At 41.2% G+C, this 24,712-nt stretch overlaps 1 protein-coding gene across 3 annotated transcripts in view; it reads left to right on the forward strand.

The window, feature by feature from the left end:
* The first annotated feature begins 80 nt into the window (after window positions 1–80).
* CCDC149 (coiled-coil domain containing 149) overlaps window positions 81–24,712 on the forward strand; it is a 50,259-nt gene continuing 25,627 nt past the window's right edge. The window contains exons 1-5 of one of the 3 annotated variants that reach the window (XM_082759261.1): window positions 81–271; window positions 8,407–8,568; window positions 9,106–9,144; window positions 18,216–18,323; window positions 24,106–24,222. In XM_082759261.1, the coding sequence (XP_082615387.1) occupies window positions 224–271; window positions 8,407–8,568; window positions 9,106–9,144; window positions 18,216–18,323; window positions 24,106–24,222 (474 nt within the window). In that variant the 5' untranslated portion in view covers window positions 81–223. The remainder of the gene's footprint in view (window positions 272–8,406; window positions 8,569–9,105; window positions 9,145–18,215; window positions 18,324–24,105; window positions 24,223–24,712) is intronic. The other 2 variants (XM_082759259.1, XM_082759260.1) reach the window with 2 other exon arrangements.

Genomic DNA, 24,712 nt, shown 5'->3' on the forward strand with positions numbered 1-24,712 from the left:
AGGATGCGAGAAACACCTCCGGGGTGCCACCAGCGTGCAAGCCTGGCTGTGCCACGACCCGGGCGGGCCCTGCGGGGGCAGCACAGCCGCGGGGAGGCGGCCCCGGAGCCCCGCTGAGCCCCGGCGGCCGCGGCCAGGCCCGAGCAGGCCGGCGCCAGGCCCCGCCTCTCCCCGCAGGCTGCTCGGCGGCGGGCCGGGCCGGGCGGAGCCGGCGGCCGGAGCCATGAGCGCCCAGCGCAGCGAGAGCGACTGGCAGGGGCTGGTGAGCGAGGTGAGCCGGCCGGGCACGGCCGGGCAGGGCCGGGGGGCAGGCGGGGAGCCCGGCCTGATGCCCGCCGGGAGCCTGATGCCCGCAGGGCGGCCGCCGTGCCCCGGGCTGCGGGCGGGAGGTGGCCCCTGGGGGCGAGACCCCCGGCGGGTGTGCTGAGGGGAGGCCGGCAGCGAGGCTGAGGGCCCCACAAGGCGGCCCCAAAATTGGCCCCACAAGGCGGCTGCAGCGCGGCTCGCCCGCCTGGCGCACCTGACCCCATAGCGGGGCGGGTGGGTGCGTTTGTCACTGGGGTGCTGTGGGGGCCGGGGGCTTCCGCAGGAGAGGGGAGGGCTTTCAGAAAATAAAATTGTAAAATGTATCCATTGTGTCCGTGCTAAAAGCCCCGTAGTGAGTTACACAGGTGAATTCCTCCGATTTCAGGAGGGCTTTTTGCCTCCACTGCGTTGCCTGAGCGTGGCCTCAGGCCCTCAGCTCTCAGAAGTTCTGCATCCAGAACGAACTGGAGCCTTTCCATGCACATGGTACTTTGAAACACACAAAACAACCCAGAAAAAAAAAAAAAAGAAAGAAAAAAAAGTGAAAAGCACACTGCCAGTGTCCTGCTTGTGCAGTGTTGCACCTGGCATCTCATTTCCCAAAGGGGAGTTCTGCGTGTGGGCGGGGTAGTGTTACGGTGTTACGTGGCAGGAAAGGGTAGGGAAACAGAGACAATTCACAAGGTGCACTCAAGGGAAATGTCCCTGATCTTGGCTTTAAAAAGTCATTCATCTAGGGTTCCTGTAGAACTTTCTGACCTTTGATATGATTTAACCTAAATAAAGGCTCGATCTTGAACACTTTCTGGTTTAGGGATTTCTTGATTGTATTGAAGTTTAATGGCTGCTCAGCTACATTCTTGCAAATACTCATAAATAATTATTTTCAGGAACAACTAGAGGCATAGTGATTTATGTTCCATTTTTTCTTCCTTTCTCCATGTTCCCACAGCAGGTGTGCAGCCTGTTATACTGTGTGAAGTCTGTAGCATGCGCTGCCAGGGCTTCCCTCTTCTTCTTTCCTCTTCCTTTGGCTGGTGTGATTAACTTTGTGCAACTTAGCAGTTACCTTCACAGTAGTAGGTCTCAGAAAGTGGCTCTAACTTCTGAAGTAACTTTTGTTTTTCCAGTTTACTGTATTCCTCAGCATGCAATTTCAGGAAAAGGTATAGAGCTTATCTGGGCCTCTCAGTTTCAGTGTCTGCTAGGTAATTTATGTTTTGTTCCCTACACATTCAATAAACATTTTGAAGTGCTGTCAAAGCAGAAGACTTAACATTGGCAGGAAGAGACTTCATAGATCCAAATAAACACTCTCACATTGTGGATGCTGAACAGGTGAAATGCAGAATGGGGTTCAAATTCTTGACCTAAAAGAGCAGAAGCCAGTGGATTCAAATCAGTGGTCACATACTTGTCACCTTTCAAATATGGAGAATTGAGTGTATGGAAATGAATTTCCATTTCCTATTGAAATACCTGTCAAAGCAGCTGTAATACGTTTAAGTCTGGTATTGCAGGTGTTAGGATGAGTGGTAATATGTATTTTTGTCCTTATATATATACATATACAAATACTTGTACACACAGTTGTATATTTTCTTTTAGTTGGGTTTTTCATTCTTCATTAAAAAAAAAACAAACACATTGATTTGTTCTTTTTACTCTTTTTTCCTGTTTTCTACTTCAGTGCCTTTTGCTCTGTACCCTTTCACGTCTCTTTCTCTGCTTTTATTATGCTCATCATCAGCTTCTTGCATGTTGTTTTGCTTATGTATGATTTCCACTCATCCCACAGTCTTTCAGGCTTTGAGTGCACCTGGTACTCTCCGCAGTCTTTGTGCCATGTGTACCGTGTACTAACTCTGAACAGAGTTATGTAGAAGGTAATACTGCGACAAAGCCAACTTTGTAAATATTTGAGAGCAGAAGGAGTCATTATTTCCACTGATAATCTTGCAAACTGAACAAGCTTCAGGATTGAGAATCCACATAAATTTTGTCCATTCTTGTGATGAGCTCAAGTATCTGTCTTGGATGAGTATATATAAAAAGTGAAGTACTCTGTTGGATTACTACATAATTTTTGCTTGGGGTCTAGATTTTTATCTTACATTTACATCACTGCATAGTCCCTAGCTATGATATTTAAAAGCCAGTGTAAGGCAGTAGGATATTAACTGTTATTAACTAACTAGCTATTAACTGTTTGTTTGACGTGAATGAAACCGAGCCGTGGCAAGAACTTCCTTAGGCCACCACCGAGATGGTGGCCTAAATCCTTCAGAAACAAATGGTTTTGTAAGTCTCAAAATACTATCCCAAGAGTAGGGCCCATCCATTTGAATGTGTTTTTTAAAATAATAAACAAAAAAAAGATAAAATCCTTGATGCAAACAAGATACCTCTCCCACCTGGAAGAGGACGAAAAAAGGACAATGTGACAGATATTAGCTGCTTTGCTACGTGTACTGCTGGAAAGAAAATATTATAAGGTGGTTGTGTGGCACTCTTCACTGAAGAGAATTATTGAAAATAATTTTGTCACCAAAATTTTGGCTGTAGAGTTTTGTTTGTTTGCTTTTAAGTGTTTATAAATGTCAGTACACATATTTACTTTTTAGCCTGACTTGCTTATTTATGGCTATGCTAAGCTGTGAATTTATACAACTTGTGTGAGTCAATTCCTTCCTGGCTCCATTTTCTTGCCTGTGTAGAAGAGATGAAATGTAACTAAATGCCATTAATAGGAATGAAAACTACGATATGTGAGTGTTGTTTGAGGGTAGTTGAGGTAGTTCTGTTTTGAGAGGTTGTAGAAGCTTCCAGTTCTGTGTTTTCTGTTCTAGAGAAAAGTGTGATTTCAGTTTTTGTCTGAATTCTGTATAATCCCCCTTGGAATCCTATGACCTAAGGATGGTGATAGAACTAGTGACTGGGAAATGAGTAAGTGGCAGCATGATCCTGGGGTGGTAGGCTGAGTTGAACAGCACCAGAAGATCATGTGTGGTAGGGAAAAAACACTTTTGCATGGTGTGCAAGACCACCTCCGTCCTTGCTTTAGGGAGATGACTTCTATGAGTTCAGTCTCCTTTCTACTGAAGTCAGTGACTGTTCTTCCATTAACTTCGCTGGGAGTTGGCACCGGCCCTAATTTAATACTGCTTGGAGAACGTGTACTTCTGGCAGTGTTTTCCACTGGAAGCAGGAAGGTTTCCTAGGAAACCCATAGACTAGAGTGGCTGTCCTCCGTTCTTTCTGCTGGCTTCTCCCTCGGATTTGGCAATTTTTAGAATTAAATCCAATGTCAAAACGCTTCACTTTCCTTGTCACCTCCCACATAATATAGCATTTACTGTATGCTATTTGCAGCTACTCATATATGACTGTGTTTCCTAAAATTACTTTGAAGAAATTTAGTCTCCATTTTGTTATCCTGAGAATTTGTTATTCTCAGGAGGCTATTTCTTGATTATTAACTGTGTGTGGTCTTGGGCACTGTAGGGAGAAATGATATGGATGTGCTCTCAAGCTCCCTTCCATAGTAATTGGCAAGTTAAAACTTGGAGAAAGAGTTTGGGGGGATGATTTATCTAACGTGCAGCTATTGAGCAGTAGTTCTAGCTGAATTAACCACATGCTCCAGACATGAATTGTGAATAAAATGAGAATGAGAAACCTAACCTGTTTGTAATTGGCAGAACACACCTTTGCCATTGGTTGTACATTTTTTTAATATGAACTTTAGAGAAAAGGAAGGAAAATTACTGAGATTTTCATGATTACAGCGTATCTGAATTTTCAAACAAGGTAAGAAATGTAATTAACCAAGCCTATCTGAGGGGACCATGCAGGGTTTGGGACCACTTGTCCCAGGGTTTTTCAAAATACAGGCAAATGCCAGCGACTGTAGGCAAGAACAAAGTGGAGTGGGTGCTCTGAGTTCCCTGGGTGACTGTTGGCATTATAATGGCTTTGTCATTTGGAAAAGGGAGTGGGAGTGCTAAAGGAGCTGATGCCGTGACTTACTGCTCTCCAAAGTTCTTGGAAACTATGGGAGAGGCGCCAGAGACCTACATGCTGGACTTCTAGGCAACAAAACAAGCATTTGCTTCTCATGTGTCCATGTTGCAGATTGGAGTATGATAGCCACAAGGATGTTGAGGAACAGACACGCAGAAATCAGTAACGTAAATCTAGTGTATAAACTTAAGGGCTGGGCCACACCGTGAAATAGTTCTGAATTATCAAATCAGTTGGCTTGGTGGTGAATCTTAAATAATCAGTGAAGATGTTGTGGTGTAATATTGGCACCAGGACAAGTTCTAGGGGAGCAGCTTATATTTATTTCAGTGAGTGATGCCATCCTGGTTTGTGTTTTAACAGATAAGGAGTAGTGAGTGAAGGAAACACTGGGCTGTAGAAAAGGCAGAGTTGGTGCTATGTGGGAAAACCAAAGAAATTGAATTGTTTCAGAATTCATTTGAGATAAAACATGAGATGGCATGCAAATGGCCAGTAATTGTATATCACTCTGAGTTTGAGTGCTTGCCTCTTCCAGATAAATTGAAGACTTAAACCTGAAGTCAAGGGAAGCAACGTCACTGAAACGTGGTCAGCAAAGACCCCAAATGGTGACATTGTAATGCATTTTGAAACTCTTCAGTTTATTTGCAAAATTGCCTCTGAGAGTGCAGTGAGAAGAAATTTGATGACATTTGAGGCAGTTAAAAAGTAGTAGGATCTCTTGTCCAAAAGACATTGAATCGAATTCAGTTTCTTTGAGAATGTGGTGGATGATGGGTTTCCAGGTCCACATACAGCTTGGTGGCCCGTCGTCATTTGGGAGGACACCAAGTCCTGGATTATTAACAGAATACAAGGTATGAGCCACTCTGATTTCAAAGCAGAATTTGGAGAAAATATCTTTACTTTTAGCCTCAGGAAATTAGGTATTTTCCTCCTTGGCACTGATTGCCATAAAATAGGCAAGTATAAGCCAGTAATTTGTACAAAGTTAAAATAAACTATTTTGTGATAGGAATTTGGTGTGTTTGTTGGTTTAAAAAAAGAAAGTCTAAAACCTTGACAGTGTTCCAGCTTCATCTGATTATTAGACCATGTCTATGGCGTCGTTAATGAGATCTATCCAGATTTGTCTCTAAAAATAGCAATGGACAAATAGTAAGTGTTTGATGTAGAGGGTCACCTTGGAACAGTTCCACTTTCCTGTAATGTCAGTCTCTTTTTACTCAGTTTCACTAAAGTAGTTATCTGGCTGTAAAGCAGTTCAGGCAGTAATGTAGGGTGTCATATATATTCCTTTAATTATTATGATCTTCCTTGTAGCAATTATAATTTCCTTTATTGCAGATAACAGTGAATTGGTAGATAAAAGTCACTAGGCAGATATGAAAAGTTGTATGTAGTAGCTTTTAGATTGCAGGCATAGTAGCTGGTTCTTGTTTAACTTTGTTTTATAAATTCAAAGATTCTTTTGAAACGTCAATTGAAAAGAAACAAAAATAATAAGAATATATCATATTCTTACAGTAGATAACAGAATCCACTTGTTTGTCTCACTGATAGGCATTATGTGAGACGTAGCCTTTTTTCTTCAAGTGCAGAGGAAGAAACCTCTGTATGAATGCCAGAAGCATCTCTTGAATAACTTTTCTCAGACTACATTGGAAATTTTTCCTTACTGCTTGTATTGCTCCAAAAAAAAACCCACAAAAAACTATTAAACTCCTATGTTCCTTTGGACAGTATACCAACTTTGCTGCACTCATTTGTTCCTATATGGGAGGTTGTTGGTGGGACTCAGGTATTTTCCTGTGTATAGTCCTTTCCTGGTATACAGTGGCTAAGTAAACTTGTGGCCATTATTCATACCTTGTTTGCTTGTTTAACAATATATTGAATAAACTCTTTGAGGTGTCTCTTTGTAAAATTTGTTTTTCCTCCAAAAATGGTAATTGGAATTGGAAACATAGCTCTGCTGAATAATCAAATCCCAAAAGAATGCCGTGACTATCCTTTCTTGTACCATAAATCTGTGGAAACCAATTACTCTCCATTATTACTATTTTCATCCCATTTATTTGGGTAAGTCCACGGTTTTGTGTAGTGCCAGGTCTGCGTTTCCTGCCAGGTAAGGTGTTTTTTTTTTTTGTTGACTTCTTCACAGCTTCTGGCAGCTGTGTGCCATTTTGTGGCATGGCGCCATTTTGTGGGGTGCCATTTCGCAGGCCGCCATTTTGTGGCATGGCGCCTTCCCAAGCTGCGCCCCTCCTGGGCTCAGGCGTTTGCCCCGCTCCCCTCCCGCTGTACCCCAGTGAGGCCTCGGCTCCTTCGGCTGGTGGCCAAAGTTATTTGGGTTGGTTTGAAGTGATGGGGGGTTGCTTTTACTCCGTTTTGTCTGTAATTAATGTGCCAGATCGTTTGTACTTAAAAAGAGTTTAGTGAAGGCGTGTTTTGCAATGGAATAAGGCATGAGATGAAACAGGGAAAAAAAGGAAATGGATTGTCAGAGACAAGTATTTCACTGTAAGTGAAAGAATGATTTTATCAAGTTTAGAGTAGTTTACCATGTCACTATAATCTCTTGCTGACAATATTAAAGTTTAGCTTCCGATGCCTTTCAGTGTTTTATCAGGGGACTTGACATTTGTGTAAGGTATCAGTAAAGACATAAGTACATAGGTACAGTTGCCTTTGTAAAGTTGATGCCAAGGCATCATAATCCAGTAAATTTATGGCAGGTTTTCAACTTCAGTAGTGCCAGAAATAAAATTAATCCAAGGTGGAAGTGTCCTTTTGAGAGTTCAAATCCTTCTTGGAATTGCTTTTCGCATCCCCTTCCGGCTTTTTTGCAAGTAAGCATTTACCATTTTGGGAAAATGTTGGCTGTACTACTACGCCAAACTCCCTTTTCCCTTTCTCATTTACTTGAAATTGAGGTTAACAAAGCCGGTTCCAAGCCAAGTGGTACATACAAGTGATGATTTTTGTCCTGAAGAACGGCACTGACTCGAACAGTATGGAAGTGCTGATGCTCTTGCTTTGTGCAAGAGCCCATAATGACAAAGTATTCTTGTCAGAGTACATAATGAAACTATAAATTGTTTTCATGAGTGCTGTGATATTTGATCTCTTGCGGAGCATATTGAGAAAGTATTTAGTGTCACATCTCATGTGCGTAACATCAGAAATAGATATAGATACATAGAATGAGAAGTGTCAGGTGATGGGTGAGAAGAATCTGCTGATTGAACACCACGTTAAGTGAAAAAAGTTGCTTGAAACTTCTGATAGGTAAAATTCAGCCACTGCAGGAAAGGGTGATGTCGACATTACTCTCTCTCTCCCTCTCAATAGGGAAGGGCAGCGAAGCAGATCAGACTAATGCAGAAGAGCTAAGATTTGCAAGCTGTGCTTCTCTTTGTGCATGAGCCCTGCACATAAGAGGCGGTGACAGGAGGGGAAGGCTCACTTCTGTCTTCCCTCTCCCTTCACATGCTTGCAATATTCCTGCATTTTTAACATCCTTTCGGCTCAACAAGCATGTATAGTATCACAGCACACGGAGGGACTGAAGTCATTTCTTTTGTCTGTGCCTATAGGGTATCACACTATAATTGATTCAGGTACATTTCAGTTGCCACTCACGCTACCTTTTCTACCATGACATGGCTGTCTTGCACTACCTGGGAGGGAGACTGAGCCCAGAGGATATTGCTGGCAATGGGGAGGGAAGGGAGGATGGGGTGAGAAGTGCCTGTTAGTAGCAGAGCTGTGTTGTGGAGACAACTAGAAATTTTCATACTGTTATATGAGGCAAAAGAAGAGAAATGTGAACTGATGAGTTTTCTAATGCACAGTAGTTAGGAGAGCATGTGGCCTTGCAAGTGGATTTCAAGATTCTGAAACAATACATTTCTTTTCTGTGGTTATTAACAATAAGCTAAGAAGGCTTGTGACGGAGTTTGATCCCCTGCAGAGAATCGTCTTCGCTCTTCTCAGAGAAAAGCTTGAGAGTGTTGAATCCAGCACAAATGGCTTGCTACAGTTATTTTATTTCTTTTTCCTCTTCTGCAGTATCTGGTGTGCAAGAGGAAGCTCGAAAGTAAAAAGGAGGCATTGCTAATCCTTTCCAAAGAGCTGGACACTTGTCAACAGGAAAGAGACCAGTACCAGCTCATGGCCAATCAGTTGCGGGAACGACACCAGTCTTTGAAAAAGAAGTACCGGGAGCTGATTGTAGGTTGTTCTTTACAAATGCTGTATAACTGGGGGAGAGGAATCAGCCAGAATATCAAAAGCAGTCTGTAATGCATGCTGTAGAAAACATTTAGGTACTTGTTTACAGTAGCCCTGCAGTTGTACCGTCCTGATCATATTATTACTCATTTGTTCCGCATTGATGAGGTAGTGGCTGTTATATAAGACACAGAAAGACAGTTTGTGCTCTGCGAAAATTAGTTGCAGTCATAATTCCATTTAAAAACTGACTGCAGCATTATTATTCCACAGCAACTTAATGTACCGTTATGAAAAACAATGCAAAGTAAATTTGTAATGACCTGCTGTTCCAGAAATGTAAACAAATCTTAAGCCTTAGAGAAATTTTTAACGTGGAATTAATATTACTGGTATTAATCAACATGCAGTAGTTCAGAAACAATTTTGAAAACTTTTAAGTTAAAATGCATGTTTTTTAAAATTTGATCTGCAAAGTTAATATAGATGCTGGCTTCGGAAATAAGTTGCCAATAATGTATGTCTGTTTATTTGTAGGATGGGGATCCATCCCTTCCCCCTGAAAAGAGGAAACAGGTAGGATTTATTTTTCAGTTGACATTATTATTCTGCTACGAAAGTTTTTTGCAAAACTGTGAAAATATTAACCATGAAAACTGGTAAAAAGCAAGCATTTCTGTGCACCAATATTGAATTGAGACTTCTTGTGCTTTCTTGTAAATATATTTCATTCTGAAGTATCTGAACCATCATTAATTAGAATATATGGCTATTGCTTTTATGTTCACTTAAGACTGAAATTGGTCAGTGTACAGAGACTTGAGATTCTTTATCTCGTTGTTTATCCTTCTTGTTTTGAATCCTAAAATGGATTCATGCCAGAACTTCTCATACTTCAGAAGCAGTTTGGGAATGCATTGTCTGCATCCCATAGTTGTTAATTTATTGTTGTGAGTACTTGTTTTCCATTAGGTACTCTCCCAGGTCATTTGGGTTCTATGGGTTATAAGTGGTAAGAAAAACTGTAATTGCATTTTATGGTTCCCCTGAAAATCTTTTTGCCTACTCACTTTTTTTTTCCAGAGAACCACGGACAGTGTCCCTGCTGCAGGATGTTGGTTGTTACAGCCTGATACTATCTTAATTCCTAGAGAAAAAATAGCACCCAAAGCAAAATGTGTGAGAAGGGAGGGTAGGAGAACCCAAAGGACAAAAGTTGTTACTGTAATTGCTAGTCATGGAAGCCTCAGACTTGGACTGCTTCAAACATGGGTCAAAAATTTTACTGATCATCCTTTCCCGAGGAGTTTGCATGTAGTTCTTGCTATTTTATTATTTTTTTAGGGGCTTGGTGTTTTGATGGTTTTAAACTAGACTTAGAGAGGAGATATATTAACACCTTCATGCACGTAAATAGCTGCCAAGAAGTCAGTGTCTCAGCATAGAATCATTTAACTTGCTTGTTACTTCACATAATTTATCTGAAATTCTGTTATTTCAGCAGAGTTCCAATAAAAGTTTATGGCCGGATAAGGGTTTGTGCATTGTGACTACTCAAATTGGAGCTGAAGAATATGCAATTGAAATGAAAAAAGCCCCCAGCAATGCAGTATATGAATCATTGCAGAGATTAGTAGGAAGGGAGATTTGCCATCCCATGGATGTTGTTCTCATTCCTCTCCCATATTTCAAAACAAACAAATGTGATGTTTGCTTCTAAAGTGTTGGCAGAATTTAGTCGAAAATCACAGTTGCAGTTGCGTTAAGTTTTGGGAAATCTTAACATGTTAAGTGCTTGGAAAGTCATTTATTATTATAATCTTTTTTTTTTTTTTTTTTTGTGTGTGTGTGTGTGTGTGTGTGTGTGTGTGTGTGAGGAAGTTAGACATTCATGCTGAGTAACAGAGAAAGAAAGAAAATCTTGTTCTCAAATGGGGTCATTGCAGAGGTCTCCCCCAAGGACAATATATATTTCAGGCTGTACATTAACAGGCTGTTAGCGCACTTCAGAAGTTTTCATTTCCCCCTTGAAGTTTGTCTGTAGCGTACAAGGTATATAATCTGGAGTAGTTAGGACAACCTTTCTGAAGAAGAGTGTAGTTTTAATTTGAGAAGTGCATCAAAACATAATAAAACAAAGTTTTGAACATTTTTTCCATTATTCATGTAAACACGTTTCTTAGAGAGCCTTTTCTTATCTAAGAAGGAGTTAAGTTCTCCATGCTCTTTTGGACTTTGCCATCCACTTTTTGCCCAAAAACCTAGCTGCCTGCAGAGAAATTTGTTACCTCCCAGGCGCTCTATGAAAACAGAGATCTTGATCCTGTAATGAATTTTGTGTGACACAAACGTACATGCTGTTCTTGTGGTCAGGAATGAGATGAAAACGTGACCTGCTGAACAATTTGCTGTCCCTTACATTTCTGTACTACAAATGAGAAATGATTGTTGAAATTGCAATTTACAGCCCTAAATGTAATATGTGGGTTGGATTTGCTAATTTTTTGTCCTTCATTTCTTCATTTTTCACCTTTATTACGCTTTGTGACTTCTTAAAACGTGTTCTCTTCCATAACGTGCCTTCTCTCACTGTTTCACAACATAGAGTTTTCTTGTTTTCGATGGAAATGTCATGCAACTGGGCAATTTCAATCAGCAAGCAGTTACAGACTGTGTTTGTGTGGAATTGGTTTCACATAGAAGGTATCTTAACGTGCAGTGCTCTGCAGTGTTTTCTCTCCCCAAGCTGTGTGTGTGATGGTACACATCTCTGACATAATCCAAGATCGCTCTAGGTGTACACCTTCTGCCAGCCAACAGAAGCAGGAATGAGAAATTGTGCTACTGTAATCTCATCTCCTGCACTAGTTTTTTGGCTGTTTGTATTGTTAGCACAGCCTATGAGCAGTAAATGCTTTCCTGGCCTCTTTTTATACCAAATACTCGCTATTAAATGCTGCAGCTGAATGGCATGTCATGTTGTGCCAGGTGCGGGGTAATTGTTGGATAACTAACGGAGTGGTGAAATGTTTCAGGAAGGTAAGGGTAACGAAGAGTTGATTTTGATGTGAGAATTCACCAGAGATGATAAATAACAGACACTCCCAATTTTGAAAGGTGTGTTAAAATGTTGCTGTGTCTACAGAGTCTCTGCTGTGCAGCTTTATTTTTTTAATCTGTTTGTCAGACTAAAAGTCTCATCAGGAACCTTTGCATCTCTTTCCTGGAAGTCACGGACCTTGACTCTGTTAGAGGTACCCAGAGTTGTACAAAGGTGATTCAGCGAAGCCAAGACTCTGACTGCTTCAGCCATCATTGACATCACGGGAGCATGTTAACCACTCACTGAGTCTTTGGTCAGACAGCTTGGCTTCTGTAAATTCATGAGCGTGGCATTTGGGGGCAGGCAGAACATCCGAAAGGCTGGAGGTCGCAGGTGGCAATATGTTGTGACATGCTGCAAATGGACCCATCTCCATCCTTTTCACTTCTGCTGCCAGCTTCCAGCTTAATACACTCAGTTGTCACAGCTCAGTTTTGAAACAAGCTTCAGGGATTACTTTATGACTCTTTTTGACATCATCAGAAAAAAATGACTAGTGTGGCTATTTGTTAATTAATGGATTCAGGAAGTTTTGCTAGCCTTGTGCTGGGGCACAAAAGCTGCATTCAGAGTCCTGTGAGATAAAATCTTCAGATAAAGCACAGTACAGGGTAAGCAATCATTTTGTATTTATCTCACACGGGTGCTGTGAAGATTAATGTGATTTCCTCTTTTGTTCAGAGGGTTTGGAGACGAAGAACATTATGCATGTGCCAAGTTGAGACCTGTGCGCTTCGCTCGGGTTTGTAGGTGCGTGTCTGACTGCTGTAGTGTGAGGCAGCAGACAAAAACCAGTGAGATCGTTTGCTCTTGCGACACTTCAGAGAACAACATTCCCATGGATTTCAAAATGCGAGAGCATCGTCACTGGAGAGATTTTTGGTTTCTGCATGCTGAAATTTGGCATCCCATTGACAGGAACAGGTGACAGTATGCAAAATTCAGAATTTCTTGGCCACGCTGTGAATTATGTTTTGTGAAATGACACTGTTGCTCTTCAACATGTAGATTCTGCAGTAAACAAGAGGCTGGGAGCGATGAAATGCTGATTCTAGTAGATGTGACAGGCCCTCTTCAAAATTCTGAGTGCTGTGCAGACTTGATGCTTAAAACATCCTGTTCTCTGGTTGCTGTGTCTTACCTTGGTGGAGTAGGGATGCTAGTCTGCACCCGTGCACCTGCATACTCTCGATAAATATTCTGTTAATCAGACACAGCACACAGTATGTTGAAGAGATTTTTTTTTGGCGTTATAACAGTTTAAATTGTCCCTAAAGTCTCCAAGCAGCTATTTCTGTTAAACGAGCTCCTGAGGTGTTCGAGACCAGGTTAGACGAGGCCCTGAGCAGCCTTGCCTTGCGGGTGGCGGTCCTGTCCATGGCAGGGGGGTTGGAACTGGGTGATCTATGAGGACCCTTCCAACCCAAGCCATTCTGTGATTCTATGAAACAATTTCCTGTCCTAGTGTAGGAGTCTTTGTATAAGCCAAATTTAATAATTTCTCTTTGAATACATTCATCTGCTGTCAACAACAACAAAAACCTGATGCAGTACTCTGCTGTATGAAGTACGGGGAGACTGAAGTACCTTATGGAACCTCCACATTGAAGGTAAATTCTCATGGTATCTGCGGGGCCCAAGCTGCCCCACAGATATAAGAGGGGCCCAACAAAGCTGGCTAATACATGAGGATCACCTCCTCCCAGCTCAAAAGTGAGGCATCCTAACAAAGAGGAAGTCAGGCAAAAATTCCAGGAGGCCTGCATGGGTGAACAAGGAGCACCTGGCCAAACTCACTGACCCGTTTTAAGTGCATTTTGTTTAATATACCCAAGACTATAATTTTAAAAGTCTGCTGTACATAGTTGTTCAACCTAAAAAGAGGAATAATTTTTGCTTTTTATAGTAAGGAACCTGTAGTGCTAGGAGGGATCATCTGTTCTGCCTTGGAGTCAGCAGTGGTAGTTGGTAAGCAAAGCAGTTTTTTCTGTATTAATTCAGCCACTGCAATCCTATGAAAACATTGCAGGAGAAACCACAATTAAATTTACTATCAGTCGCACCCAGCAAGTGTGCTGAATGTTTCATCAAACTTTTTTTTTTCCATCTGCCCTATAATTCGGTGTTCTTTGTTTGAAGATGTGGCTAAAAGAAAGACTGTAAACTGCAGCTCAGAAATGCCTGTTTTTATTTAAAAATAAATTTTAACTGTAGAGGTACATTTGAAGTTTCCCCTTTCTCCCCATTCCAAATTACTTTTTCAGACAGTATCACAGTGTCTAAAGGCAGAAAGTCCTTTTTTTTTTTTTTTTAAATGTCAGATAAGATTTATGTGCAAGAGAATTGAGAAGTATATTAAAGAATGTGTTACTATCCATCATTTTTAAAGTGGTGTGAAGAAAAATAACACTGTGAATGTGTGGCTAGATTTGCAAAATAGTTAAGGGAGCCAAATTCAAGGGTAGTTCATAAAGCCAGAGACTATTTGGAGTTACGTTTTATTTATATTTCTTCTTTTTGGGTCATCAGTTCAAATTCTGTGGGTCAGTGGTGAGCAAAGATCTGTTGCTGTCTGACAGCTATTTACGGACTCGGGTTAATAAATAAATACAGGTATTTTCGGCAGTAGTTTGAGATGTTCATGCACAGCTAAAATAAGGCTCTCCTCAACCTTCTGTCCCAGAAACGTTCTTGAGAATTTTAACAAAGTCATAAGTGGAAAAGGGACTGTGATCCCACCCCACTGAACAATTGAATCTTTTGCCCTCTGGTCTGTCCTGATTTATGTTGCTTTTGTATTTCCCTACCTAGTGAAGGCAGGTGCTTCCCACTGGGCACTCCCACGTCAATCCTTTTGCTCCTTTCTTCCTAGCATCCAGTGGGATCTTTGCCAGTGGCCTCTCTGCTTTTGGTTGAAGGGAAAAGCACTGTGGGCACAGTTTCTAATATCTAGTGTGGCAGTGGGGGTTGGACTGTGCTCAGGTGGTGCAGGCAAGCTTCCTGTGGCAGACATCTAAAAGAAATTGCTTGTCATGCTGCAGAGGCTCAGGAATACCATAAACTGAAAGTCTCCAGAGGTGGACAAAGCTCTGGAGAGATTCTCCGATACGCTTGAATGAAGCACTCTCTGGTAATTACTATTACAAATGGTTGTGTTGAGAGAAGGCAGGAGACACGGACAGTTCCCACTGTTTTGGACTGTTGCAGAGGCAAGAAAAGATGAGGCAGCACAAGGGTGCAGACCTCTGCATCTTTCCCTGCCTTCAGCCCCAGGTGAGAAATCTCTCTACGTCACCTGAAGATGAAGCTTTGAGTAGTATGAGTGAAAGAAGTGAAGTCTCTGGCGGTCAAAGGAGTCTTTTTAAGTTTTCACCTAGAATCAAAAGGAACTGTTGGAGAAACTGAATACAGAGAGCTGAATTTGACTAATTTTCTGAGAATTGTTCTGTGCGACGCAGGTAAATGAAAGGAACTTTATGGTCTGCTGAAGTGGCTTGTCTTGAATTTCTAAGTGAATTCGGTGTTTGGTCTGTGAATATTGAGAAGTTGCCTGGTGGAAAAATGAATCACCTTTCTCCTTGCACAGATTTCTCCCCTTTCTTCAAAAAATACACGCTTAGAGGTTCCCGAAGCGAGTCCCCCATTGTTTGCTTTATCATCTCTCAGCCATATGGTGTGTTTGCTTGTATGTGCCAAAGCCGTGCTACCAAGCCCAGGTGTCGTTCAAAGTATCTTCTTGGCCGGCTCCCCTAAGCCCAGCAGAGCACCTGAGAGTCAAATATTTCTCCTTCTATCTACTTTGAACCGCGAGCTTTAATGAGGTCTTGCCAAAACCTTTAAAACTGGGAACAATCTAAATTACATGTTGTATGGGACCTCTAAGCCAGGGAAATGAGTAATTGCTGGAGGCTGCTTCTGTGACATCGCTCGGCTGCTTTGGTGGAGCAGAAGTCGACTCGAAGCTTTGCATTAAGGAGCACGGCTATACTTAGCTCATTGTAATGCTCTTAGCATACCTAAATGAGGCTGGTTTATTTTGGTGGCTAAAACTCCCCGTTTTAAAGTTTCTTCCAAAATCCCTGTCTCGAGTATAGAGGTTTTTGTCCCTTTCAGTCATTTATATGACTGACAAATAAAATTCAGCGTAGAATTGCAATCCCAGAGAAATGGTTTTAAAGGAAATAAATCTGAGCAGGACGATTTAGTATAGGCATGGTAATGCATTTCTGCACTTACTGGGAGCCAGATTTTGACTGCAGACTGCTGGAATCCCCGGCGCTGTAGCTGTAAGCACTGATTAGTGAGGCTGAGTTCTTCCCAGGTGTTGAAATTACATGTGCTGCTGCACTGTTAGGAGTTGTTCAGATTCATCATAAAAAAGGACTTTATAAATGGAAGGTTTTTGGAGAGGATTGTGCAAATAGTGTTCCTTTCAACGAGCTCAGTCTGGTTGTTGGATGGCCTTGATTGAAAGTAAGCTTTCTTCAAAGTAAATTGCATCCAGCATTAGCCAGAGATACTTCAGCTTAAATGCAATTTCCTGCAAACATGGGGGTTTTGTTTTATTTCTTTTAAACAGCCATTAAGAAGTACCTCTCAGAACCACTGACTGAATGTGTTGTGAAGCTCCTTGGTTCATTCTGTCTATAAATGACTGTTACTCATTTGTTTCACGTGTGGAAAAAAATGAATTCTTCCAAAGCACACTTGAGGAACTGTTCACGTTGCTTAGGTGGTTGCTGTCTTGAAAACCAAATGACAGGCAGGTAATTTTGGCCCTGCAGTTTTTGGATATTCACATTTTGTGCTATTACGGTCTTTTCCCAAGTTACTTTATTTGTAGTCTTTAGGTTTATCAGTAATTTAAAAGATGCTTTAATCTCTTCCAGAACTGTGGGAAGGTTACTTTCTTCTGAGCCTTTGATCTCAGACCACCTGAAGAAGACACTGTAGCAGTGAATCGGGCTTGAAACAGTGACTCTAGTAGGAAGCATCAGTTTCTTGAGTTATTTTTCCTGTCCAGAAGTTTGAAACCATCGCCTCATTTAGTCCAGTTGGAGTTTGGAGCCAGCTCTTTCATATACCGATGTACGAAAGTTCCAGTTGATTGTAGTTCAGTAGTCTGATCCTGCAATTGGTTGGATGCATGCCTAGCCACAGTCATGCCAACAGTTGTCTCAAATACAAAACAAGACGTGGAAATAGCATTTAGTAAACAAGCAGATTGCAGTGGCTGTCAGAACCTTGTTGGTTTGAAAGTGTATGGGCTTTAAAGAGAAAGCTCCACAAACACATCCTATGAGACTGTCAAGTGAGAATGACAGGGTAGGAAAGCAGGACTGCAAAAGAAAAAGAGATCAAAATGGAGAAATGAGGGAGCAGAAATACGAGAACAGCAAGTAGGGGCACTAAAAGTGAACAGCAGGTATTAAGAGAGAGCTGGGAACAGTCAGCTGAAGCATTGGCCTCAAACCCAGGGACTGTGTGTAAGGTTAACCTAGAAATACAGCCTCGTGGGGCTTTACCAAGTCATGCTTCAAAGAGCTGAAAATTCTTTTCCCAATTTTTTTATACCCTTCAGGTTTATGGCACTGGATGACATACCTACCTGACCATAGGAAATGTCTGGAGAGACTGCGTGTTAGCCACCATGATTATTGTAATGCTCTTAGAAGAGATGTCATTTTGATACGCTTTTCCTGTGCTGAGTCAATATTTGTGTATTTCTGAGATATTTTTAGGGGCAAATATAATGCATTTATTTGTAGTATTTGTTCTTTTTCAGCTATCAGAGATTGGAAAGGAAGGCAGTGCTTATTTTTTGGTTAGTGATCAAGCTGGTGGAATTTAATTGTAAAAGTATAGACCAGACTTCTCATCTTACGACTTAGTAAGATAGTGTGAGTGGTAACTTTTGACTTACCTGGGGGGCTTTTTGTTTGTTTCTTCTCTGAGTGAATTCATTTCTAGCTTTCTTGTCTGTTTTTGCTGAGGGTTCCTTACTGCCTAACACCACAAGTCACACTGTGTCTGAAGTGTGCCGCTGGATATCCATGGTACAGCTCCACACAGGGACGGGGACTCTGCCTGGCATCTGCCTTACTGGATAGCACTCTGCTTTAAACACTATGAGAATATAATCAGGTCATAATTATTTCTCAGCTACGCCATTTGTCTAATTATATGTAAGTTTAACACTATAATTTTGGCAACTTTGTATAAATACTGTCAAAGCACTCTGTGTTTTGTTCTTCATGCCAGCCAAGACGCCAGAACTAGGATAGATATTTTCACTTTGTTTTGCTTGGGTTTTGTATGCTGTTCTGGAAGCGGGGATGCACACATGCTGTGTGTGTTGTCTGCTGTTGAAGATGAAGGAGCCCTGGTGACCTTTGTTCTCTTTCTAGTGAAGTGTGAAGGCTGGGTACCAACAACAATAAAAATTGTTGTCAGATAAAGAGTCAATCTAGTGTTTTGTTTCAGTCACCACTTGGACTTTTCTCCGTAGGCACTAACTTTTGAGTGATACTTGCTTCTTTTCTAGGCAAATCTTACTCAGCTACTGAATGAGGCTCAAGATCGAAATAAGCATCTGGGAGAAGAAATCAGGGAGCTTCAGCAGAGACTGGGAGAAGTACAAGGAGACAATAAGGTATTACCAATTTACTTTATCGGTAAATAATCTGGAATATGTAAACTGTGCTGGCATTTTACATTTACTTCTTAGGAAAAAAAGAAATAAATTAAAACAGTGGGTTACAGTACTTCTAGAATATTTGCGTTATAATAAATTCTCAAAACAGTAGAACAAAAGAAGCACATGTAGGATACCAGAAATGCAGCTTATTTTATATTTTTGTATTCTACTTTTGCTCACTTAACCTTTATTATAACTTCTGCATCGTCTCTCACTTTAATGATCTCAGGGTTGTTTTTTTTTTAAATATATTTTATTAGTAATATTTCCCCTTATATGCATAAGCATTTCATCTTCGTCATCTGATATTTTTCACTGCAATGGAAATGCAAAATGTTAGTAGATGATAAAACCAGGAGAGGCGTAATATTTCCGTTCAGCAATATGGAGCAGGTGATCTCAAATATATATAGTTATCTTTGTATTAAGCCCTCATTCTGCTCCCCTTACATAAACAATTTATTTTATTGCTAAATTTAGCATGTTATGTGGAACATTGCTCAAAATCTGCCATTTGGTATTAATCAAACTCCTGTTGTCTCTGTTAATTGAAATATTTAAACTCAAGCCAAATGTGTGTAACATTCACAGCTGGAGCGTATGCAAAAGTACATTCAGAGATCAAACTGGGGAGAGCTTGAATCTGAGACCAGGTGAGGTGGTTCACAAAGTAAAAAATGAGATGAACAATGAGCAAGCAACTTTCCTCCCTGAACTCCCGTTTTAATGTTAAGGGATTTAAAAATGTGATTAGAAAGTTTTATTTTAGTTGTTCGGGCGGGTTTTTTCTTTCCATGCTATTTTATTTCAAATGTAAGCATGTTGCGATAATGCAGTGTTATTCAGTGTTTGTCACAAAGGTCTTCCCTGGAAGGGTGGAGGGAGATGGTGCAATGGTCATATGAGACCTGAATTTGTGGTATGCAGAGCGTTTTGTGTAACTTCTTCAAAGACCAGCTTCCCCAGGGCTTTTTCTGTTTATGTATAATCGTTTGAACTCTACCACAGCATAGAAGGCAGCGCCTTGCAATTCCCAGGTATGAATGTTACAGCCTTCCCCAAACCAGTCCTGAACACGTAAGAAGGATTTGTCTATCCAAGCAGAGCACAAAGGCGGTACAATTACAGCATATTTAAGTATCGAGGTTTTGTACCTGTTCTAATTCCTTACAACAGCATCATCTTGGTTAACACAGGGCCTGCTTCTTTGTGATCAAAATGGCATTGTTTAGACCTGCCTTTGCAACTTAACTTGGTACTAGCTGGTTGTCTGTGGAATATCTGTATTCTTGGCATGAATTTAAATTCGTGACTCTTACAAGGAATGGAGGAATATAAAAAGAGTCATTCCACCCACCATGCCCCTGTCCAAAAGGTGCAAAATACTGCATCACTAAATAAAGAGGGGGAGGAATGAATCGCATCAGAGAGGGATTAATTTAGACTGGGATTTTCATTTTTGGAACACACTCTTCACTTTTCTAGTAAAGGAGAAATAGAGCTTATTTTAGAGTCAGGTTGCTGGTTTTTGAAGTGCCTAAAAAAGCATTTCCATCTCTCCGAGGGATTTAACACTTTCCTCCTGTGTCCGATTTTTCTGCCTTCTAGCTTTGGTGATAAAATTCTACGCTTGTTCCCGAAGCCGTTCTGTTCTGCTCATCAGTTCTCCTGTACTGGCAGCTGGGTTACTTGAGGCGCTGAAGTCCAGATAACGCATGGGATATATAAAAACAAAACAAAGCACTGTAATAATTTGCTTGTTCTTACATTTTTTCCCCTGCATTCTTCCCTTTGCTTTTTCCAAAGTGAGGGAGGGCATCTTGCCCAGCTGGCCTACGTCAACCTCACTTCTGGCAAGAGATGAACAAACAGCTGCTTTTGCAGCAAGTGAAGCTGCTTATGGATGAACAATTCTGCCTGTGTCTGAGCAGGGGTGACTCATGCAGGCTTTGTCACTGAGTGGCAAGAGCTTTGTAGGACTAAAAAAGAAAAAAAAACACAACTCTTTAAATATCACACATTAGCTCTATTGATAATAAAATGTTTTGAAGGCTTGACTTGTTTTTAACTGCTTTAATGTTTGCTGCTAGTAGGGTACAGTCACTTGGATTAGCGAGAAGACCTTAAACTGCTGAGAGTTGACGTGTTTCTGAAATCATGTTAAGTACGTCATCAGTTAGGCAATGACAAATTGCTTGCATTTGCCTTAACTGGACTAATTTTTTCATTTAGTTTCAACTAGAGTCAAATAGGCAGAAATAAAACTTGTCCAGGAAGTCTCTGGAAGAATTTGTTGCTGCAGTTTCAGAAATCCAGCAGCAGTCAGACTGCAGCACTCCAGCAACAGATATGTACCACTATTCATTTTTATGATTGATCACAATCTCGTATCAGCTCTGACACATGAAAACTCTTCTATGTTTATGATACAGTTATTTGTAAATCCTGCCTTTCCTCACATTCTGGCAGCAATGCGTGGGGAACAATTACTGAAACTTAGAGGAGGATTGTTATGAAATCTCATTCTTTCTCATAAAGGGCAGAAAATGGAAGGCACAGGAGAAACTGGAGGCTTCTGGTAGACTAGATGACTCAGTTGCCTTCACTTGTATTCCTACCCATGGAAAGAAGTTATTTTGTAAGCTGTCGAGGGCAGTGCTAAGTGAGAGGAAGATGCATGGAAAACGGTAGCTGCTGTGTTACTGGCAGTTCCTTCTTGTAAGGCAGCCACAGTGCAGAACATCAAATGTGGTGCATATGTTTGGGCAGAACTGGGAGGTAATGCTGCAGATTTGCATAGTTGTGGTCAGCCCCTTAGGATTTTGTAGGCAATGTGGTGAAGATAATTGCTGTCAGCAACTGTGGCTAAACACGATGGTTTCTGCCTTCCACGAAGAATTTACTCTTTGTGCTTGTTCCTCTTTTCCTTCTGCATCTTTTGTTGATAACCAAGAACATAAAACTTTGGCACAGGCATTGCCTTTTGACTCCTAGCCTGCACACCATCACAGCGATGCCTGTCTGGGGCATTGTGTTACTGCTACAGAGCTGCTACTTCATGGCTAATTATTTTAGCTGACACTGATTAAGAGAAAGGTGTAATATTTAAGTAACACAGACTGATGGCTTGAAACACTGATTGGTTTGCTTAACAACACGTTGGTTCTTGACAAACAGGAGCTGTCTCTGGTAAGGTGCCATTAATTTAAATCCACTCTGCCACGAACGCTGTTTGCAGCTTCCTGAGGGGTGTTAACCTATTGTGGCTGCAAAATGAAGTTGACTGCTTCTTTCATCAGTGATTTCTGACTGATAGAAATAAAAATAGAGCAGCCAGAGGGCAGGTGTATAAAATTTATGATAAAACACTAAAATATGACATAAACCCTTCACCCTCTGGCATAACACTTCGTGTCTGTTTGGGTCACAGCGTTTTAAGGGAAGAATTTTATAGCAGGTGGTGCTGCCTCATGAGGCATTCGCAGCGCAGAATTAGAGGACGTGGCCTGTTCTGCCCTGTCAACTCCCTGACTGGCCAACTGGCTGGGAGAAGCACTCTCTGGTTTTATGGATTGGTGTTTTACCTTGTTCTCTGCATGGTTATAGGGCTGCTTCTACAGACCGAATTTGGGTTCCTGAAGCATTTGTTTTGTAAGACTTCATACTTTTTTTTTTTTTCCTCAAAGTTCTCAGTAAATAGAGTTTTCCTTTCATTGGCAGACTGTTTGACCTTGCAAGTAATAATTGCTCGCGGATATAATTGCCTCTGATGCACACCCTCTCCCGGGCTGGAGGAGGGTCAGTCTTCGTGCATGAGTCACAGCTCTGATACAGTTCCCAGCCTGGTGCCTGCCGTTACAGACTTCTGCTCTGCTGCAGGCACTGAGGACCTTGGTCAACTGTGATTTTTTCCTGTTTCCAGTTTTTCTGAACAAGTTTGAGTCCTTAAAATGTTACTACATTTGTTTCCGACTACCTTTGTCGCTGATAATCTCGGAGAAAGATTTAATTAATCTAACTGAATTAAATCACATTACCATGCCTTTTGCTTATCAGCCTTTTAGCATTTAAAAAAAATAATCCCATAGCTATAAAATCATTCCCGAATTTGCTAGCAGCCTTTTTGAGTTAATAGTTTGCTATTTGTTTTGATAAAAAATTAATAGGAACTGTATCTTCTAGCATCCATCCAGCCTTCCTGACTGTGCTGTCACTTCTCTGGGGAGAGGGAAATGCAGTTTGCCCAGAGGAGTGAAGTGGGGGTGCACTGCTTCCCCTGAGCAAGCGAACTGCTTATCAGATCAAGCGGTACTGGCTGCACTGAGCTGCACTGAACTGGAGCTGAAATAAGCGGGGAGGATGATTTTGGTAGTCTGTCTTGCATCAGCAGGATTTTAATTGGCACATTGCAGCTCTAGTGACTGGCATCCCATAAATACCTAAGATAGATTTTAATGTACAATCTTCTACTTCAGAAGATTCATTTTTTTCTAACTCTGCACTATAACGATGTACATTAATTCCTGGGTGCAGTCGAATATGGGGAAAGTCAGGCTGGTTATCATGGCGAGCTGCTCTAGTCTCTGTGGAGCTCCTACAAGTTAGGCTATGGGGAGGCAACACTTTTGCCTGGTTGTACACAGCATAAATAGCTGAAAATGTGAGTGCCTTGTAGACTGTTATTGCCGTCTTCCACAATTCTTGCAAGGTAGTTGGTGCCTGCCTCAGGTATTTAATACAAATGTATTTATTCATGTCAATTTCAGCAGGCACAAAGCTGATGAGTTCATTAGATGTTTGCACGTCTGGGCCAACACAGTTGTTGTTGGCCCTTTTGTTTGTTTGTTTTTAGCATGAATTACCTTTTTTTGAGTAATCAAAAAACACACAATCAAATATATAAACAGGTAAACAGGTGTTAATACGAATTTTGCACTGGTGTAGCACAGGGATTTTAAGTGCTAGAGGTGAAGTGAAGCTGGGCAAGCCAGCTTGTGTCTTTTTTCCTTAACTAGGAAAACTGCTTGTTTTCTGCTGCAGGTAACTTTAAGATCTGCTTGTAGAATCATTTAGGTTGGAGGAGACTGAGATCATCTTCTGAGATCATCTGGTCTGGCATTTAACCTATCACTGCCAAGTCCACCATTAAACCATGTCGCTAAGCACTACGTCTATATGTGTTTCGAAGACCTCTAGGGATGGTGGCTCTACTACCTCCCTGGGCAGCCTGTTCCAATACTTCACAACCCTTTCAGTGATTTTTTTTTTTTTCTAATAACCAACCTAAACCTCCCCAAGCACAGCTTAAGGCCATTTCCTCATGAGTTATCACTTAGTGCCTGGGAGGTGAGACCGATCCCTACCTTGCCTTCTTCTAGGTTTTATGAAATTTTTGAAAATGACTTTCTGAGAATTGTCTACTTTGTTTCACCAGAATTTGTTCTGTCACTTTTAAAAAATATTGACCACATTTTCGTGTTTGCTTGGTCTTTCAGCATTTGTATTCTCTGGTGACTATTGTTGCAGGGCCTAACGCAGCTCATGTTATGTTTGAGTGTTTGGAATTTTTCACTGAGACAAGGATTGAGCCCTCAGCTCAGAAAATTCCCTCTGGTTTAAATACCAGCTGTTTGCCCTGTAAGGGATGAAATCTGATGGCCTTACTTTCTCACACAGGTGTACTCTGATGCTACAGCCCATGTTCTCTTGCTTACGGAATCTGTCTTTGTAATTACAGCTCCTTCGAATGACAATAGCAAAGCAAAGACTTGGAGATGATGAAGTTGGGGCTCGACACTTTGCAGCACATGAACGTGAGGATCTTGTCCAACAGTTGGAGAAGGCTCGAGAACAGGTAATAACGAAATGGGCACGCACTGTCATGTGTTACAGAGCTGGTGTAATAGCAAGTAAATGACAGCTGCTCTTGTGTTTTGAGAGCTGGCGGCTGATTAGCACTGCACATAGTGATGAAGGTGGTGGTTTTTTTTTACTGTTTTTTTTACTTTTTTTACTTTTTCTTATTGAGCACTGATTTAAGCATGCATGCATGGTGATTACCGAATTTACTGATCTCAGGAATTCCTTCTCAAGATGATTGATGATCCTCTTCTTGTAGTGTACAGCAACAACTTGTGAGAACAGTATCGTCGATGAAAGAGATGTAGTGAAAGCTGTTGTGCGTAGTATTCAACACAATATGTTGTGGCTGATGAATCAAATTCAATCAAACTCCTCTGAATCAAGTTTTCAGTAGGAGATTTAAGGTTGTTTGCTCTTCCTCCTATGTTTTAGCCATTCATCCCTTCCTTTTGAAAAAATCTTGAATAAGGCCTCTCTTCTTC

This window comes from Aythya marila (assembly GCF_965140915.1).
Source record: "Aythya marila genome assembly, chromosome: 4".
NCBI lineage: Eukaryota > Metazoa > Chordata > Aves > Anseriformes > Anatidae > Aythya > Aythya marila.